At 39.8% G+C, this 21318-nt stretch overlaps 1 protein-coding gene across 5 annotated transcripts in view; it reads right to left on the bottom strand.

Moving 5' to 3' along the window:
* Window positions 1-312: 312 nt before the first annotated feature.
* The window catches only part of LOC110964688 (F-actin-uncapping protein LRRC16A), a 94858-nt gene continuing 73852 nt past the window's right edge, over window positions 313-21318 (bottom strand). For 2 of the 5 annotated variants that reach the window (XM_022213482.2, XM_022213484.2), the window contains 17 exons: window positions 17959-18052; window positions 17779-17877; window positions 16829-16957; window positions 16031-16162; window positions 14998-15173; window positions 14824-14911; window positions 14494-14634; window positions 13262-13276; window positions 11517-11583; window positions 11096-11322; window positions 10805-10914; window positions 9918-10160; window positions 9619-9829; window positions 7034-7070; window positions 6550-6816; window positions 5389-5517; window positions 313-3597 (listed from right to left, as the gene is read on the bottom strand). In XM_022213482.2, coding sequence (XP_022069174.2) covers window positions 3443-3597; window positions 5389-5517; window positions 6550-6816; window positions 7034-7070; window positions 9619-9829; window positions 9918-10160; window positions 10805-10914; window positions 11096-11322; window positions 11517-11583; window positions 13262-13276; window positions 14494-14634; window positions 14824-14911; window positions 14998-15173; window positions 16031-16162; window positions 16829-16957; window positions 17779-17877; window positions 17959-18052 — 2320 coding nt within the window. In that variant the 3' untranslated portion in view covers window positions 313-3442. The remainder of the gene's footprint in view (window positions 3598-5388; window positions 5518-6549; window positions 6817-7033; window positions 7071-9618; window positions 9830-9917; window positions 10161-10804; window positions 10915-11095; window positions 11323-11516; window positions 11584-13261; window positions 13277-14493; window positions 14635-14823; window positions 14912-14997; window positions 15174-16030; window positions 16163-16828; window positions 16958-17778; window positions 17878-17958; window positions 18053-21318) is intronic. The other 3 variants (XM_022213485.2, XM_022213486.2, XM_022213483.2) reach the window with 2 other exon arrangements.

Below are 21318 nucleotides of genomic sequence, written 5' to 3'. Positions count from 1 at the left end.
TAGAGATGCTGTAGCCTGTAAAATGATTTTAATCAATATTAATATTTGAAATGTCCAACACGAGACTCGGTGAAACATGACAGAACAAAGTGACTCATCAGATGAACAACATGCCGTTTGTATCGATGCAGCTCTTTCTCCAGCTCAAGAAAAAAGGCGTCGACTTGCCTTATTTCTTCTCCGAATCATGATGAAAGTAAACCGATCACACGTAAGAGCAAATTATTACATACAAAGAATTAACCTTTACACATATGAACACAATGTACAAGTGAGAGAAAAAAAACAAGAAAGAATCCAGACATCAGCGGCCACGTTTGCTTTTTTTTTATTCCAAATAAGTTAGAAACAAACCCTTAGTATAGTAGTGTACTTAGTACCAAACATAGAGGATTTGCTGAGTTCACGTAGGCGTGTGAATACATCAGTGTGCATCTTACATGTGCATCTTTACACACACACCTACATGTAGGAAAGCACATACAGTATATACATCCACTACAACTCACATCATGCAGTCACACACAGAGACTCACAGCTCCACACTTTATGCTACTGGCTAGTTTCACGCGTCTCCGCTCAGTGCACCGACAGAAATGTTTTCAGGACAGAAGTGAAGCTTTCATCAGTCTTCACGCAGTGCAACAAGCCGCTGAAACCCCTCACAAAGCAGAAACGGAGGAGTTTCCGTGCATCAGGAAACGGGTTAAAAAAAGCAGAATAGAGCCGCTTGCAAAGTCGCAGCATTTTTCTTTTCTTTTTAAAGTGTCCTGGGACATCTATGAGACACAAACGTGACTTTTGACAATCAAAGCAGGCGTTGACATCAGGGACAGTTTGACTATATACAGCAGGAACAGTGTTAGTTCATATCCGAGACAAAGAAGCGACGTCCGACCTACAGAGACATCAGCAGACATCACGATGGAGGAGAAGCTGCACCAGGAGCAGCTCTGGCCCTGACTTCAGTACAGAAAATAGAAGCTGTGCCCTTTTCACACTGAACATCCAACATCTAGTGCATCTATAAGGACAGCTGGAGCAGTTTAGCACACAGCTAGGGAAGTCGGTGTGATAGAAGAGGTGTTTATGGAGGATAATGCTGCATTCATGTCATATTAGAGGATTGTAGAGATGAACAGATAATATAGCACCATGTCCAGTGGATCTGGGTCTCTCCTCTGGTGATAACACGTCCATCCAGGTTTCTATATGCTGGAAGACGCATTTCTACCTTGAAACTCGGTGTACTTATGAGCTTTCATATGTAACAAACCCAAGGAAGCACCCTGTCAGCATACAGGGTGAAGCATCTGCATCATTGTTCTGTTTCAGAATCGCTTTCCAAACACATGCGGCTGAATTAGTGCAGTATTACAACCTGCCTCTCTGTAATGTTGATTGTTTTACATACTTCTAGGTGGGCTGGAGTGCTCGAGTTGGCAGGGACAGAGTTGCATCCAGACCACTTTAAGGCATGAAGGGATCGCTCTAATAGAAAAGTTCCTAAATGTCTAACTTTGACACACAAAGACAAGCTTTTAGGGATTTTATCAAAGACAAAAATGGACTTTTCGATAATTACAGTATGACATAAAAGCAGCAGAACAGCTAAATGATCTCATGGTTCGAGGACAAACTACAGGCCTTAATTATTTCATATTTGTCATAAGAGGAATGGATTTGAAGTGTCTTGGCTCTGGTGCAAACTGCCTGTCAGTGTGAAAAGGGCAGTTTTTGCTCTAAGAACAGAACAAATCAGAGGATTCAGCCTGAGACCATATAGATGTTCAGAATCCAGCTACTGTCAGTTCACTGCTTTCTGTTTTACAAAGGCAACAGGATGCCAAATAATGCCAGTCTCTTTTTATAGGCGGAATATTGAAGGAATGTTTCCTCCAGTTGGGAAAGAAGTGAGTTAAATGTGAAAGATACTGAAGAAGTTTTCAGCTTCACACAACCTGATGAGGTCACTATCCGGCTCATTCTACTAAAATAGGATTTTTTATATGGCGTTTCTCAGTTCTGCTTTACATTGGACCTTTTACACACCAGTGGAGTATTAATGTAATGTTAGTGTGTTACTGGATGTGAGGATTCATGTGTCTTTCAGAGCAATTCAGAGTAAAAATTTAGCTTAAAGCTGAAATTTCTGATTCTGGGGAAAGATTTACCTTCATTAGGTCGTTTTTTGTAGCTTTGAAATATCTTCCTCAGGAGATATTCGCTGAATTTGAAAAAAACTCGGGTTAGAATTACTGATTTACTCAAGTTGTTTGAACATTTAATAGCTCGACTGGATATATGCTGCAGACATCTGCGAGTTAATTCTTCCTCTGTGTAATTAAGTCTAAATGAAGTTATTTTAATTCAAATTTTGCTATTAAATATAGAAACAACTTGCTATTCTGACTTTACCTTGTATTTTATTTGTTCTCAGGAATACTCGCTAGAAATTAAGCTGTTAGTAAACTTTATCAAGTTACTGAAGGAAAATGGCCCAAAAAGTTTGAAAAACCACACTCTGCACAGCGCATAAAGACACATAAATCCTGATCTTTACTCCCCAGATTATAATATCTGATGTTTTCCACAGTGCCTGAATACAAACAGTGTTAGTTAACAGTGCTGAAGCCGTATTGATTATCAGTGAAGGTAAAGTTAAACACAGTCAGTGCAGCTGTAGTGTTTGGAGCCGTCCTGCTAGAAAAGCTACATAACTGAATATTGTGATGTCTGTCTGAGCTGAGACTCTCAGCTGAAACCTGTTTATTCCTGTAAAAAAACATGAATTGCATAATGGATTCAGTCACCTCTGCAGCTCTGGAAAACTTACAGAAAATAGCATTTAGTAAAATCTGTACAAATATACTGAAGGAGAGAAGTGCAGCTGATTCCTCGTCTGTAGTGAGTTAGACTTCAAGTACAGGACAGAAACGTGGAAGGACTGTTGGAGAGTTTGGTCCCTGCAGCAGCTACAGACTGAAGAGATGTTATCAGTTAAATGATTTTAGATGTGACTCAGCTTCACAGTCTCGCTGCTGCTTTCTGAAATGTCTCATTTTTAGCGGTTAGCTTAAGTTCAGGTTTCATCACTCGCACACTGAACGAGCTCAATGACTCATTTTCTGAAACCCTAAAAAGCTTTTCCTTCAGAGACAAAGATTTTCACCTGACAGTAAAAATGAAGAGGAGCAGACCCAGAGAAAAGGCTGTTAGTGAGATGGAAGCTCTTCTGAGGTTTAGCACAGTTTTGGTTCAGGTGACACGAAGCGTTAACATCCACCAACAATCAAATTAAAACAGAATTTTACCAGAGTTTGTACTCTGGGCTCAGATGGACCAACACGTACAAACTGTAACGGAAATGAATCTATTTTCTAAAGGAAACGTGAGGCTTGTCAGCAGGCTGCAGCTGTAAAAAAAAAAAAAAGTTCCTTACTCATATTAAAATAAAGTCTTTGTCTGCTACCTCCCCAGAGTCCGATGACTTCTTGCGTGCGGCCTTCTCCTTGTCTGGATTCAGACCCGGTTCTTTGGTCTTCAAGGAGCCGAGATCCTCAGAGTTGGTGGATCTCTGGACAGAATCTGACCTCGCTGCAAATAAAGACGGGAAAATAACAGTAAGTGTTTTCTACATTAAAATGATATGAATTCTGTAGGAGGCAAGCAAGTCACTATTTCTGCTTCTCTAATACGACATGACATTATCAAGATAAATGAGCCAAGAGAAAAAGCGAAATGTAATTTGAAATTCTACGTTTTTATTGATTTTATTGATGTGTAGGTACTCGAGCCTAATGCCTCAGACAATTAAAATCTGTTGGGCAGAGGAGCAGAAATATTTTCATTTTCCAAGTTTCCAATATGTCTAAATGTTGCACTTCTGCAAAGCCATTACTGTCTAGAACAAAGCACCTCACACATTGAGTTGAGATATTTATTGTGGTTTCCTCCCAGAAGGCTGATTTTTTTTCCCCTCCATTTCCTTTAATCATGTCTGTGAACTGGCAGCCCGCCATGTTGTGCCTCAGCTCTCGGAGTCTCTGATGGGTCCTGAAGGTTGACATGGCTGCTTTCAGTTTCCAACAAAGGATCAATCCTTACATAAATCTATTACGGGACTAAAACAGGCATCAAATAAGAGCTTCCCAGTTGTTCATGACTGGCAAAACGGCAGATGTTTTTAAAGGTGACTAATCATTTAATTTCACCCTTTCAGTTCATAATACAGTCCAGGTTTGAACATCCTGTTTTGGCTGATTCCAAGATCTGTACAAGGTGCAATTAGGAACTTTGGTACCTGAACCTAACTTAAACTTGGTTTCTTTCCTCTTGTGCAGCTCCACTCTGCTTCCAGTGCTCCTGCCACATCTGAAACACTCCTTTAAGTGCCCAAGCTATAAAAAAACATCAAGCACCATCTATGATTTTTTTTTCTTCACTCAATTTCAATTTGAGTAAGATGATAAAGGTCACATGAAGCCAAACCTGTCAAGTTCAGTCAGAATTTAATGTTTGAGCTCCATGGTGAAATCGCAAAACGTGACTCCCAGGGAAAAAAACATGGTAGGAGCACTAGGAGCAGTGCATAACTGAACAAGAAGACTACTCTGTAGGGGATAGTGGCCAAATTTAAACATTTTTTTTTTGCTTTTTATAGACGTTGTCCTGCTGCCTTTCAATCTACCTCGTACTTTTCATTATTATTTTTTTTCCTAAACACGACTACAAATCCTTCTCATCTACAAGTTTAGAGAAAATGACACATTCTGTCTTCCAAATTGCCACCAGAAGGCTCCTGATGTGCTCTATGTTGTGACTTAAATGTTGCTTTAAGACAGATTCTCACCCTTTATAGTAAACTCCATCACTTTAAGGCATGAATATCTTATGTTTAATTTCACAGCATCATTGTACTTCAGCATCTGAGGAAGAATGTCAGTCTTTTAAGTTCTCAGTCTCTCTGGAATCATCCACTATTCATTCTTTATGTATCAACACATTTTTATTAAAGCCTAACAAGCAAACAAAACATCATGAAGCTTTCAGATATACAATCCCACGTAACAGGAAAACCCCATAGAATCAGGAGACTAAAGGAGAAGAGGACATGTCTGCTACATAATAGATCAGAGGCAGCGTGACCTGAATCCATCAGTCCATCGTATCGTACAGACAGAAGCAGCCTCCGTGGGATGAATACAGATCTAACCGACTCACTGTGTGATCAAACATCCACCAGATGAAGGGGAGGAAAAAGCAGCTGCCGGTGTTTTATGACTTTATTTTTTCTGCTGTATTTTCAGTGCAGCTGAATTTCTTTTATCAGCAGCTCCACTGGATTAATCAGCTGATCATGATGCTCAGATATTCTGACAGACTCACCTTCCTGACTGGTTTTGTTGGAGACTCCCGACTCCTTGTCTTTCTCTGATAGCGCCCTCTTCAGTGTCGGAGGCAGAACTGTGACTTTAGGAGACAAACCGCCGCTGCTGGGAGAGTCTGAGCTCTCGTCTGTGGGGAAATTATTACAAAAATCAGCAATAATGTCATCTATCATACTATCTATAGAATAAAATCTGGTCATTTTTAAAAACTCGGTTATGAGACTTTAACCCTCTGGTCATACATGCAGTTATTAACTGCTCTACCATGCACAACTGAGAATTCAACATAGTTTACATTTGCAAAACTGAATAATAATGTTCTTATAATAAACTTCAATAACATGCTGTGGACAGTAGAGGCTTGGTACCTGCTGATATCTTACAGGTTTCTCCATTAACTCTCTGAATTCCAAGCATTTTCTAGGTTTTAGTTCCTGTTACAGTTTTCTCACTGTAGGTTACTTTTAGAATTTGAAAGAATTCAAAAATGATCTGTTATGTAGTCTAATAATGCTATAAAAACCTAAGTCCTAAAAGAAAAAAAAACAAAGGTTGAACATCTGTAATTATTTGTTTTACAAAAAAAAATTAAATTAAAAATTAACATATGTAATTTTTTTCTTGTGCCCAAAAGTGTAAAATATTAGAAAAAATGGTGGCTATGCATATAGATATTTTAGCCCTTACATTTTTCATTTGTTTCTATGTTTTCCATAAGAACTGCCTGTTTCAGTTTAGCTGAAAAGTTTCTGAATTTTTGTCACTTTGCTTCTCGTTGCAGGAAAAGCCATTAATGGCTCTACAGTTGCAGACAGGAATGCTGAATTTTTAGTGTTTTACAGAATAGTGTAACATTAATTGTTTTATTTTAGACAGAGTTTAAAATGAGATACATAGAAGAAGATGATTTTCACAATTTTAAGCCTGTGTTTTGTTAGTTTTCCTGATGGATCCATGTGTCACCCACGATTAGTTCAAGAAGGTTTAAAATCTTTCCGTTTTTAAAATTACTGACTATGTCTTTTAATTAAGTAATTGTGTAACATGCCTCTCAAACCAGTGAGTCTAGGGGTCAGAGGGTCAGGGTCTGATTCAGGAAGACGCAACAATTAAATCACTGAGGCAAAAATCGAATTTCAGCCCAGGACTTGGTCAGTACCGATGCTCCTGCTGCTGCTCGTGGTCCTCGGTTTCTGCGGTATCGTGGGTCGGGCAGCCAGCGCCGGCTTCGCCCCCTGAGGCACCGGCGGTTTGGGGCTCACTGGTCCTCCGGGGGAACTGGAGGAAGACGTGGCTCTGAGACGAGGAGCTGGATCAGGTTTAGTCTCTCCACGAGGTGACGTCTTTTCTGGAGAAGCAGGGTCTGGTTTGTTGAGAGAACCACTGGGAGACCTGCTTTCTGGAGCCGGGCTCTGTGGCTTGGCTGCTGGACACATGAACATAAAAAAGAACAAACAGAAAAATAATGAGATTTTTATGTATATTTATAGTGGTACAAACCAATAATAACCAGCATCTGCTTCAGAAAGAGTCAATGTAGCTCTACGTGAATCATTAACCTTTAAAAGTTTAAAATGAGGCTAATGCTAGATTTCTCCTCTCTGACATTATCTGTGTTTGTCTCGACAGGTAAAACATCTCACCTGTTGTGTTGCCATCGGGTCTGTCAGGGCTGGAAGACTGAAAGAGACACAAGGACAAAAGATCAGATCAGTACACAGGAGTGCAGAACGGTAAAAGTATTTCTATTACTCAATTTAATGACATCTCTCATATTAAGAGTAGAAAACGGCTTCTTATATCTTACTCATTTCAGTCAAATATATACAAATAATAATCTATTTTTAATTTCAAGCATATCCTATTATTATTCTAACAGTGATTGGAGTAAAGCGGTAAGTTTATCCCAGTTAACCGACAGTTCAACACAAGGGGGCGCTGTCCTTCCTAAAAATCACACACTCAGCTTTGTATTAATGACCGCCCTCCTGATTGGCCCTCTCCATTATACTTACACACACACACACACATACCTGGACAGCAGCCAGAACAAGCAGATGGCAGCAGAAGCTTTAGTGCAACTGATACGAGGTCAGAAACCCCCCCCGCCCCCAAAGCTGCAAACACCGTAAACCTCTTACACATGCTCAGTCTGTTATGACGAGTCAGAAACGGATCATAACCGCCGTGAACGCAGCCAAGCAGCATTTAAACTAGACACACAGAAACAGCACATAGCCATTATTATCTGTGCATGCTTGGTACTGCACAGGAATCAAACTGGGATTTATTTCACATTTTATATTTTCTCTTATGTGATTCTGAGGGAAAAAACAGATCAAGTGTGAAAGATGAGAGATGTGGGAACTGAGAGCACTTTAGTGAACTTGAGCTGAAATATTCCAGGAATTATGTGACAGAATTTGAGCTCTGGTTTTTTGCTTCCATATTCTTCCGTCTCCTTGCTGCTGTAAAGCAGAGAATCCGGCTTGTTTGTGTGTTTTTGCATCAACACGTTGTCATGTGCAGCCTGAAGGCAGAAGCTCAGCATCTTTGCCTCCCTGTGACTGCAGCCGCTTCTTATTTTACATTTTCTCTCAGCTGGAAACCAACCCTTGAACAAACCAGCTTTGACAGGTGGAACTCCTGTAGCGATTTATCCCCAAAACAAGTCCTGATTTCAACAAGCTTCCTCCTCTAGTTTACTGCCATGTCACCATGAGAAAACCTTTAACCGTATCTTGTCATTCATCTTTACATGTGCGTTATAATAGGTGTAGAATGTAAATACAGAATGAATAGAGCAGAAAGCAACTATCTGACATGTAAAGATATAGTGGAATAACTGTGTTCTTCTATGTGAGATCTAAGCTTCTCGGTTCTATATTTTCTCTCTTTTTTAAATGTTATTTATGTGAACTTGCTGCATTTCAGCTCAAAATGAGTTTCTACTGCTTCTACAGACCACAGTAGAACAGATATTAGCAGGACAAAGGTGACAAGCCATTCAGTGTATTTTATAATGCTGGTGCTGGCTAATAGTCGTAGCTGGATTATTTTTTGCTTTGTTCTCAACCAAACTTACTCTAAATGAGATGTGAAAAGAGAAGAAGGTGTTAATCTGAGATGCAGGTGCTTCCAGTGGTTCCTTTTTCATATACAGCTCCTTTAATTTTCATCTTCTATAAATCATTTAAACTGCTAAAGATCAATTTCAGTTTTTAATAGAAAAAGTCTTCTAATTTCTTCCAGTTGAATTATTTGAAGCACTGATTTCCTTTCTTGTCTGTGTAGCCATCAGTCATCCAGGTCCTGCTAATCCTAAAAAAACCAAACCTCTCGTTTAGAATCTTGAAGATGTTTCACCTCTCAGCTCTGAAGCTCTAATCCTGACCTAAACCTTTTCTCTCGTAGGTTCTTGATGTTTACACCTACTTTCCTAGAGGCTCTTTCAGTCCCGAAGAATCTAGAGATAAAGATCTAGACTTTAAAACCTCTTGCGAAGAACATAATTACTGAACTGGAAGTATTTTATTTCAGCTGTGTTGCCTCACAAAAAGAAGGTTCTGGGATTGAGGCCTTTCTGATTGCATGTACTTCCCCTGATGTTCTGGTTTCCTCTATAGTCCACAGACGTGTGTGGAAGGTTAATTGGAGATTGTTTCTGATGGTTGTTTCCCACTTTGGTGACTTTTTTCAATGTTTATGTTCAGCTGGAACAGACTCCAACCTCTCAGACCCTCTTCAGGATAAAACAGGTTCAGCAGATTGATGTTTTAATTGTTTTGGACTGATTTTTAATGTGCGATGCAGTTTGTAGCTCAGAAATGTTCTGTATCTTCTGATCAACCTTCATGGTCCTAATCAGCTAAGTAAGGAGCTGTGGAACTGAAGTTTCAAAAATTTTCACTAAGTCTAACTTTGTAGAACTTATTAATGTGAATCATGTTACAGGATGATACAAATGAAATCCTTGAAGAAGTGAGTTTAGTGGATGTCATATTGTTTTGTATTTCCAAGTAAGTTTTGGGAGAAAAAACTCCAAAGAAAACACTTTTCATGTAGGAAATGAAACAAAGCTAGCTGGAGCAGCGTACTCTGTATTTATTCCAATCATCTCGTCCTTTATGGTTTAAATCAACAACATGACCATCATCGTACGCTGCTGCCTCCTGCTTTCTTTCCCGTCCTTCCTGTGACCCCAGTGGTTTGACCATCATCACAGTACCTTGTGCGCTCTCCTCTCCTGCTTGGCCTTCATCTCTGCCAGCAGGCCGCTGCCCATCATCTGGACCCCTGGGTACCGCCTCCCTCCCTGAGGACTCCCCCGCCCGTCTGATCCCTCCCAGGGTTCGTCTATGGAGTCTGGAGTCCTCAGTTCCTCTGATCGATCTGAGCTGCTGCTGTAGTCTGTGGGCTGAGAGCGACTGGAGGCGTCTCTGCAACGGAGGCAGAAACTGTCACTGAAAACGAGGTAGCGGCAGAGGTAGAACCATATGAGTTCTGCTGCTCTATTTCCATCCTTACCTGGACTTTGGCTCCGGGGCCGGACTCTTCACTGCCACCTTTGGAGAGGACGGTTCCTCTGGGATGCTGGACGCAGCTGCAGAGGATGAGGATGGACCAGAGGATGCTGCAGCTGCCTGGTTTTTCTCTGATTTATCAGATTTGTCTGATTTATCAGATTTGGAAGATCGTTTGATGAGGTTCAGAAATCCTCCTTTACTCTTCTTCTTCTCTCCATCCTGAGATTCTGAATTCTTCGATCGTCTGAGAAGAGACAGAAGCACTTTCAGTACATAACTCCCATCACTTTCTGTATGGGAAGAACAGCTTTTCCTCATTAGAATAATAAAAACAGAGCTTAACCCCTTAAACTTTAGTGTACCGCCAGCGGTACACCTACTAATTTGCATAGGAATTTCAAGAATGTCCGACGGCTGCAAACCCGATTATACAAACACTATACGCCAATGGAAAGCTTAGATTCTCATGAATCCGCCGGTATAAACCACTTTCAGATGTGATTACCACAGTGGGTGAGAAAAACACATTTGTCCGACAAAAACGAATATCCATCCATCCGTTCTCTATTCACGGCTTTAACGTACACAGCGCGACTCAAAATTTCCGGGTTCATTATTACACACAGATGAAAATATTCCACAAAAAACGGTCATAATCCAACCTTTGACATCCAGACGAAACAAGCCAGTAAACTATTTTGTCCAAAACATGTCCTGAAGTCGGTATAAAATCCACGAATCGGTCGTTTTCAAGGAAATGCACCTCGCGATGCGCGTCCAATATTCCCCGTATTTTTCGTCATTTTTTAATTTAAAAATAGAATATTAGCGATTTTTTTGTACTGAAAATGGCTGGAATTGACTGCAGCTTAAAGGGTTAATTCTTACTTTGAATCCATCTTGGTGACTTTTTTAGAGAAGAACTCGTCCACTCCCTCGTCCACTCTTCCCATGAGGCCGTTCTGTTCTCCATCCTGAGATGGAGTGCTGCTGATTTGCTGAAAGAAAAAGTTGAACAATCGAATGATGCATCTGGATCATATGATGCTTCCTGACTTGACTATGACTAGAAATCTTTTCAGTTTAATTTAACCTTGCAGATAAAAGTAAGTGCAGTTGTTTCTCATGCCTTAAACCGAACATTAAAACCCCATTTTGAACCAGCTAAGCTTCACTCACAGGTACTTTGCTTGAATTTGTTTTCTTGTTCCTCCTCGGTCGCAGTTTGGTGAAGTGCTGCAGCTTCTTCTCTTCTTCAGACGGCAGCTCCGTCATTCCTCCTGAAGGACGGTGCTCCAGTTTGGTAAGGACCAGAGATGGAGTAGGTGGGGTCTGAGAAGATGCTGAGGAATCCTCCACGTGGACGGGAACGTCCTCCAGGGCCTTGTCAAGGTCAAACTCCATCTCTGTGGGTTTGTAATAGGACAAGTAAGTGAGCTGTTGTGTCATTAAGTAAAAGGTGGATCAATAGTGAGGAATTATAGTGAAATAAAAAAATGCTTTCCTATTAGAATTAAAGCAGAAAGATAACAGACTTGATCATTCTAATAGATCTCAATAATATTTAAACTGTAAATTAATATTACAGTAAAATACCTACCGAAGGCCCGAGACACTGGCCGCAGCATCCTGCTGTGGATGCTTTTCCTTTTGGATTTAGGAGTCATCTGAAGAAAGGAACAAATAATGAACATTTGTAACAACTGTGAACAAAAAATTTTAATGTCTACAAGTCACATCTGGATTATGACACATTAAATGTTTCATAAGTCATGTGAGCACCTGTGTGTGCATTTAAGAAATCAAAGTAATATTCAGGATTTGTCAAAAAGCAACAACAACTGAACCAGAAGCTGCTGAATCCTGGAAAACTATTAGATTGTTTACTAGCAAACATACAATCGATGGAGCTCAATTCTGAATTTATTACAAACATGTAGGTTATTAACAACAGCTTGTAAATAATAGCTGTAGTTTAATATAAGGTGGCCACTGAATAACACAAGAACTTCTTTTGTTTTTACCCTCCAGGTATTAGTTTCCATTTCACTGGTGCCTCAGAGGCGTGTACTAAGAGTCAAGCTCAACAAAGCCAGGATTTCTTAGTCTTAGCTGGCTTATTTAAACCTAAAACCTCAATTATAGATAATGATTTTCAACTTTCTTTGTTAACTTTGGAGCTCCTCCATCAGGCTCTGTGCATGTCACCATAAAAAAGGAACAGGCTGTGATTAAAAAAAAAAAACCTCAATGACTATATATTACAGTAAAAAGCTCTGTTACTTAGCTTATTTCTAGAGTGACACTGCACCTTTAAAAGCTCTTAAACTCGAATGATATTAAAGAAGTGCCTTAATAAAAGAGTGTGGAAATCAGTTTTTGGCCACATTAAAATAAAACTGTCATGGATTAAATATTAGATTAATCCATTTTCTGACAGCAAAGCAGGACTTAACATGGAAAATATACAGTCTGATGCATTTTCCTCATCATTTACTGAACGTGTGTAGGTTCCCATGTCACAGCCACACCTACAGTTTGTGCAGCTGCAGCTCTACAGCTTCATTCAGGTTTACAACATATCTTGAGAATATGTATCGCTCATGGAGAAAATAAGGAAAAGAATCAGCGAAAGGCTAGCTCTCCTTTACAGCCGACATGAATCCAAAACTCTGAACATAAGCAGGTTAGCTGTGCAGCTTAAGTTACCATGGTGATGTAGCAGGTTAAAAGACATGCATAACAGTCATTTCACTCCATAGTAGACCCCTCTGATGGCTTACTGGAGAAAAAATTCAATAAATTCTGTATTTCAGCACAACATGGGCTTTTTTGAATTTGAAAAAGTACATTTTCCTGTTTGGTTTCTTCAGATTTATGGCTTAAAATCCCAGCCAAAAAATAGAAGCATCAATGCTTTTCAAACAGGGTTTACACGGCACAGCATGAAGTGTTTTCCTCATTATTCATCCCTCTGTGGAACTTAGTGACAGATCTGGGGCAGCTGTTGGGGTTATGAAGGAACATGGAGCGTATTTCACTGGTAGATGGTGTCACCCTGAGGCTTATTATTACTACTGTGATCCACATTTAAGAGCTGGTGATGACAGTGTTTAATGAAAGGAGCAGCGGAAGATAGATTAAAAAAAAACTCCTATAACGAGAGTGCCAAATAAAGCAGTGATAAGGTAAAGTAGGTGTCTATCCTAGTTATTAAAGATATCAAATTGTAGAATGAGTTACAGAACTGTAAATAAGGCATGCACAGTGTAGAGACATAAAAGGGGAAGTGAGACAACAGTAAAGTGGATAGAAAGGAGGAGGAGGCGGGACAGAATTACTTACGCTGCAGCATAGAGTCTCCATGGAGCAAAGGTAGAAAAGAGAGGAAAAGATTGAAGAGAAAGGAAACAACACGCAGTAAGGCTTAATGAAGACAAAGAGGAAAATGAAAGAGACAGCCATGCAGCTATGGAGGAGAGGGAGAGGACGGAGGGAATAGAAGATTAAAATGGGAATAGTAGAGAGACCTGGGAACAGAAAACAACTGCAATTTTCCTCCATATGATCACGTCAATTGTCTATTTTTGCCCCCAAAAAATGCATAGAAAATAGACACAGCAAAAGGAAGTATAGACACACAACAGCTTATGATCAACAAATTGCACTTTTCAGTTACATATCTGCTGATAAGAGCTTTGAACTCTCCCGGAAACAAAAGAATCATTAAACTGTCGTGTTCAGAATGCGAAGTTTAAAGCAAATCCTTGGTACCTTGTATAGCAGTCATTTAAATGGGCAAGAATCAGACCAGCTTTCCTATTTTTTGGGCTCTGATCACTTCGCGTATTGTAAATTAGCTGTAGTGCCTATTTGCACCAGCAGGTGGAGCAGTTTAATTCGGTAAAGATCAGAAGAGGTGGACATTTCCCTCTTGGCAAGCAGAGAGCATCGTGGGAGTTTAGCAAGTTAAGTTGTCTGTGAGGCTTCATGACCACCAACCAGTATAACTGTAATAACGTAAACATGTAATGGATGCTTTCATTTCCAGTATTCTGTAGCTTTGTTGGCTATATCATGCTAGACCGATAAAGTGTGCTTTAAGTCTCAAATTCTGTTATCATCTAATGAATTAGTGATTGATATTGATGCATGTATAAAGCAAATAAATAAAATTTACATGTGACAGCAGCCGTAAACAAAGGATCAAACTTAAGGTTCTTGTCGATATCATGAGTTAAAATTGAAAATTGCCTTGATTGGACCAGATTCTGATCAAAGTTGAGGCTCAGGATATCTCTAATAACAGATGTTGCATGCTTGCAGGCTGAGAGAACCAACAGCAGAATAGACGATTGTGTCATCTGCATAAAGATGTGCTTCGGCTGTAAGTGTGTCTTTGCAATAGTCTTTCTGCTAAAGAACTCCATACAGCTGGACTTGTGTCCATCGATGCATACACAGTGGGTTCCATCTAAACAGACTGTAGTAAACATAATCCACCAACAGCCAGCTATAGAGGTCTAACTTTTAGATCTGGCTCCACCTAAACACACCTGCTGTCCACCGATACCTACCATACATGTTTCCAGATCTTCCAGCCTCTCGGCCTCCAGGATCTCCGTCGACGCCCGTTTAGGAATCTTCTCCTCATGGACGTCCAGATCTACCGACTCCTGCTGCACCAGAGGGCGACCACGACGGACCAGGTGGTCGGCCTGAGAGGAAGAAAGAAATAAAAAGGTTTGATGAGAAAAGGTGGAGAAGATGTGGATTAGCAAGAGAAAAGGAAGGTGAGGAGAGAGGAAGGGCGCTAAGGTGGGATGAAGAGAAGATGCTGAAACAATATTTGCAGAAATTAAACAAGTGAATCATTAAGTATTTATTATTGTTGGTTAGAATCTTACCAGAGTGTGTTGTGACGTAGACAGAGCCTCCAGAATCTCATCAACAATGCGGTCGGACAGAAAGGATGCCAGACTCAGTTTCACCTCACTGGCAGAGAGAAAGCAGGTTCATTAATAACACAGCAGATCCAAATATGATTATTGATTTTTGTCACAGCATAACCATAAACCCACCTGATCTTGTTGATGATATCCACCCCAGACTGCTCCAGGAGGGTTTTGGCCACAAAGCTTTTAGGAACAACCATCTTGGAGGAGCTGGCTTTCATCAGCTCTGGACGAAGATTACTCCTCTTCATCACATGAGGACACAGAGACTCTGCTGTGTCCACCATCGACTCCAACAGAGTCTGGAAGGAGGAAAAGGAGCTGAGATCTGAATAAACTCCTGATATATTGATCTGGTGAACCTAAATTAAACCTTCCTAAACCCAATGTCTCATCTCAGTGATGGGGTGATATAAAGTCCAGCAGCAACTTCAAGCTGACTTGTTTTAATTGTATTAATGCTTAAAGTTATGCAGGGCTGTGAAACTTCAACTTTTCTAATATGTTTCTGTAATATGCCAGAGTTACATCTACAGAATTCAATAGCTGCTTTAAGGGATATTATTTCTGAGCAACTATCAGCTGGTACTGCAAATATAACAGTTTCCATCCACTTGTAAAGTCCATGTTTATCATGTCATGTCTTTAATTTCCAATGACTCCTATAACTCTCTGTTTTCTACGATGGAATTGTTGAAACACGTGAATATTTGTCACAAAAAACAATCGTGCATTTTGGTTCTTTTATATTTATTTCTAATAGGTTTTCTGGAAAAATGACAAAATTTACTGGATCAAAAGTAAGTGTCACAGACGGTTTATCATCTTTATATCCAGTCAATGTGTAAAATAGATTTTTATTTTTAATTGATTACATTTTAATGGCATTGGTTTTCTTTAAAATTTCCTCAGATCCCTAAAAAAAAAAAAAATCTAACAAGATGGAACACTTTTGCTCATTATTGCAACAGACTTTGTAAACCGCAAATTTATCGACTACATGATTTGTATTTATGATATTATTTATTACATTATTAGTCAAAATCTCTCTCTGAGTATTCAGAATTTCTTAATCTTTTTTTAAAAAAAAAATATATATATATATATATATATATATATATATATATATATATATATTTTTTTTTTTGGTATTCTCTACCTGCAGTTGTTGGTCCATGACGGTGGTCACTTCTCCAGCCATGGACTCCAGCTTCTCCTGGATGGGACCAACTGATGAACTGTTCAGCTCTTCTCTGGATGCTGATCCCAGGTGGTAGAGATTAGGAAGCAGCTGAGAACATGCAGAAAGACAAGGGAATTGTTACACACAAGGAGAACATACATAGCAATCATATTTCTCCTCTAAATAAACTAATGTACGCTGATCAGCCACAACATTAAAACCACCAGCACAACATTTGCGTAGGCGTTCTTCATGCAACCAAAATAGTTCTGACAAGATACAGGATCTCTGTATCTTGTGGTGTCCAGTGGTGTCTGGCAGGCATCATAGCGGATCTTTTGGATCCTGTTGGCTGCAATGTTTGCTTTCGATGGATTGGACTTGTTCCAAAGCATCCCAGTGATGTCACTGCCTAGAGCTCTTGGTTGGGCTCCTCGAGTGTTTTTGAGGTACATGTACAGTGGGGCACATTGTCTTAATGGGGTACGGTTGTTAGTAAAAAGCAGTGTTCTTGGTCTGAAACAATGTTAAGTTAGGAGGTACATGTCAAAATAACATCCAGATGAACACTAGGACCCAAGATTTCCTAGCAAAACATTGCACTATTACAAAAAAAAAATAACATTGTACACTTCCGTTGTTGATGGCTTTAATGTCGCGGCTGTAGATTTCTGTAGTAGTCGTATTAAAATGGTTCACGGCCTTACTGAATCTGTGATAATAATCCAAAGTTAAACTGTACACAGAACAGAAGTCAGATGCGTCTGTCCTCACCGTTTTCGAGTTCCTGGCGTCTTTGATGAGGTTTTCTGCAGACCGGACATCTTCCAGGATGGCGTCAGTCTCAGAGTTCCTCAGAGAGTTTAGGTGATCCTGCACCTTCACACAGATCCGATCAATCATCTGCAGCACAAGAGCAACAAGACGTCACAGTCTGGGAATGTCAGAGGCTCAGCTGGTTTCCATTTACTGTTGATGTTACATTCATTCAGTACCAATAGAAGTTTAGCATTTAACAACAAAGTTAAAGTTACTTTTAGCTCACTTCCACACACAACTGCACCTTGTACATAATGTTTGCACCACTTTAAGCCTTTACTTTTTTTTTACGTTTACCAATATGCAATATCCAGAAGTGCAACATCAGTTACTGTTTTCATGATTTATAATATAAGAAATAAGCTACTTTAAACTCTTCCAGAAATGACAATTTTCTACAAGATGTTTAGATTTATTTATTTTTTATTGTACTTTTTATAATCTTTTTATGTCTGATTGTGTAAATGCTCTGACAAGATTGCTGTTGTACACTGAGCAATGACAATAAAGATTCTAATCTATTCTAATATGTGATACTGTGTGCCACATAACTGATTCAAGTATAACTAGCTATATAATAACTCTAGCAGCTGTTTATTTCAGTGAACATGAGTTTGCCTAAACTGAATATCAACAATAAGAAAGTCTGAGGCCTGAAATGACAATAATGTAAACAGGATGAGCCATAACTTCTTTCAGAAAATCAAAAAATACTCTGAGCAGAGATAATTTAAAAGAGAAACACGCCATACAGAGTGAAAGGATGAAGACTTTTCTCAAGACAAGAGCAAACTCCAAAGAAGGTTCAGTCTCATCTACTGTATGAAGAATTCTAGCTTCATCTCAGCCTGTAGTAAACAGATGACGGTGCATACGAAGTCAGTGTTAAATATCTGTTTGCTCGCCTGCTGTGTGGTCGTGGTCACGATGCCCTGCTGCAGCCGATAAGCCTGTTCCTGAAGGTATTTCCTGGTTTCGTGGTTCCTGTACAAGTAATTCTCAATCTGGGGAAACACAAAGTTCATGTCATGATAAAAAACCAAGAGGAGGATAATTTAAGCTGACAGATGTTAGATCCTGGTTACCTTCAGCAGAGCATCCTCTGTTTTCTCAGGACTCGCCTTCAGAGCCTGGGAGGCATCAATGATGGGGATGGGCATGAACCGGATGGTGAAGTTTCTAATGGACAAACACACAGAGAATATTATTCTACAAGAGGGAAATAAAAGTTTAGAGATGGAGAGAAACAGAATAACAACACAGTATATCAAGCAATACAAAGCAACGTGATGTATTTTAAGAGGTCGAGGTTCCCAATTACAGGTTTCAGAAAATGATCATATGCCAAAAAGTTATCGCTGTCCATTGGAACACAGTTTCCATCAATTTATATTTGCCTACAGCTGCTTTTATCTGGTCAAACAGTCCTAATGTGCAAATACATCACGTCTGTTGTTTCTTGCGACCAAATAATTGTAACTAAATAAATTGTTGCAGATTACAGCCAAACATTTCTGATTATAATTACTTTTAGTGGGGGGCACAGGGGGGTACAACAGATATTTTGGGGGGCACCGAAAAGTTGTAAGAAAAAATGAAAGCTGCAACCGACTTCTCGCTTTTACAAAGTATTTTTCATGTTTTTTGTTTTTTTTTGGCTCTTTAACCCAATAGAAAAGCTGTATATGAACTTTTCATTTTGGACTGCTAACATTCAAATTATGATGGACTTATTTCCTTGTCTATGTGAATTACAGCATCATTAGCTGCAGCATCTGCCTGTTATGTAAAACTGGTAAGCTCAACGACCGTATCCTGAGGCCAATTAAGTGACAAATATTGTACAAGAACAGCACTATATACAACCCTGTCAGTTTCCACTTAGAATGTTTACTGACAATTATCACACCTAAAATTAGAAATAATATTCTTTACTTTTAGCAACTAGTTCTCAGCTGTAAACCAGAAACATCACAGGGTTCTGTATACTAATCAGTCTAAATCAAAATGATTACTACCCAGTACACAGTGAACAACAACAATCTGTACCCTTGATCTGTGGTAAAATAATCTGAAATGTTCTGTGCAGTAATGTAAATTTTAAAATGCAGTAAGTAGCACTCTATACATTTAACAATAAACCTGAGAACAATAATAAGCAGTAACAATATTCTTAAGTCATTTAATAGTGCACAGCTCAGCAAACATCATAGTGTTCTGCATAGAAATCACAAAAAGCTGCTCTCAATAATCTTTCACAGTGAGCAGATGTTCTTGTGTTGCAGGTCCATGGTCCAGATGTGGCCATTGAACAGGCCGAGGGGGTCTGGCACCGTCTACTTCCTAGAGAACCTCCTCTTTTTGCATTCTTCATATGGGATGGAAATAAAGTAACATTGGTTTAGCACGTCCATCAAAGGCCTGTAGGTGTGAAGCAGGAAGTCCTCCACAATGAGGATGTGTCTCCTCCTCCTCCTCCTTATAGTCGGACTTCAGGACCATCTCTGTGTCCAGGGTGTTACTAACGCCATGAGACTTCTCAAACTTCACTTCACGTCCATGTCCAGCCACGTGAAGATCCTGCTCATCATGGCGTCCATGTCCAGAGCCGTGATGATCGTACTGCTTACAGCCATCTTCACCAACTTCAATCTGATCTTGGGGCTTGAAGAAGTCATCCTGATGGACCACACAGCAGTTGGGCAGGTTCTTGATCAGGCGGTTGGTGAGGCTGGTTTTCTCTCCATCGGTTACGCCGCCGATGCCGATGACGTACTTCATGTTCTCGGATTGGTCAAAGCTTGGAAAAAGGGTCAAAAACCGGGTCAGGAGTGATCGGACATGGAAGAAAGCTGAAAAAGAAAGTTGCAGCAGGAAACTACTGGAGTCCTCCATGGCCCTTGAGTTTAGTGAGTAAGGTAAGAGCAGAAAGGGAGCTGCCACTCAGACGCGGTTCTTCCACCCAGAGAGGACCTCTTTCTGCTGCCGCTGCTACACATACTGCCCTAGTTGAGGTTTCAGGTGGAATATTCCTTTTAACCAGTCCCTTAGGTCTCTTTGAGGATTTTGGATGGAATACTCGGTTAAAACAACATTTTAGGTGCATGTCCAAGGTTTTTGGTGGAATGATCCTTTAAGGTGGATGTCTGAGGGGCTTGTAGGTGGAATACTTCCTGAAACCAACCTTTTAGGTCAACATTCAAAGATTTAAGGTGGAATATTCCTTTAAACTTACCTAAATTTCATGTTTTGATCATTATCAAGTGAGAAACCTCAATTCAGACTCCTCATAAAGACGTTTGAGATTTATGCTGCTGTTATTTGTTTAGTTCAGACTAAATGACAGAAATCCACAACTGTAATTTTATTTCAGGACTCTTTTTTCAATGTCAAAACAATCCATGTGACTCTAAAAACTCAATAGCTTTCCAAACTCTAAGACTAAACTCTCCACAAGGATCCAAAATAAGTTGGACTGCTACATGAGAGCTTTAATTATTCTTCATCTACTTCCTGAAAAGTTTGGTCAATAAAAAAGACAAAAACTCATATTTTCAGCTCAACTAAAGACAGACTTTGTGATTTTTCTGCTCACATGTTGTGTTGTTGTAAACTAACTCCTTCAAAGAAATAGCCACCTAACCCCCTGCAAACGAGCCAGTGTTAGTCCTGAATCATGATATGAATCATGAATCATGATAAACAGACAACGAAGCACCAGAGTAAAAAAAAACTTGCTTCAGTACGAACCTGTCTGCTCTTCTATCTGATAAATCTGCTCTGAGAACAGTCCTCTTCTTTCTGCTCCTATAAACCACCATCAGCATTCTCAGAAAGCTTTTATATGCAACTGAATGTTGGAGACTTTGTGTATTTTATCTGTTTACTTGAAAATATTCCAATTCTTTTGTGTCTGAAAAAAAAACCTTTAAAAAGCAATACGGGAGACATGAGGAAATTGAGTTTCGGGAACAAAAACTGTCGAAGCTGCTCTGCTCTGCTGAACTGAACTGAGATCAGAGAGTTCAATAATACAGAAACTCAGGAGGGAGACGGGGAGATGTGCTGCCGAGAGAATACGATAACCAGAGAGAAACGATGAGAGGAGGGAGTGTTGAGTCCCAGAAATGAATTCAGTTTGACGCACAGAAAGCTGAACATTGACATCCGCAGTAAGGAGATGCAGGAGAGAGAAATCTGATTGTTTAGTCTCTTAATCTGTTTTCTCGCTCTTCCTTTGCTTCCTCAGCAGATTTCTTCTTTGTTGTGTTCCCTGTTTGTCACTTTCCCTCTGCAGCTTCCTTCCTCTTCTTCCATCCTTCCTGCTTGAACACCTCAAGGTTTCCTCTTGCTCAGCACAAAGCAGTTAACCGCACTTCAGAATCTCCACTTTTAGAATAGAGGCATTAAAGTGCTCTGCTGTGTTCACTGATTCGTGATATTTC

Source organism: Acanthochromis polyacanthus, chromosome 12 (genome assembly GCF_021347895.1).
Source record: "Acanthochromis polyacanthus isolate Apoly-LR-REF ecotype Palm Island chromosome 12, KAUST_Apoly_ChrSc, whole genome shotgun sequence".
Taxonomy (NCBI): Eukaryota; Metazoa; Chordata; class Actinopteri; family Pomacentridae; genus Acanthochromis; species Acanthochromis polyacanthus.
Note: the sequence above shows the minus strand (reverse complement) of the source record. Positions and strands in the feature narration are given on the sequence as shown.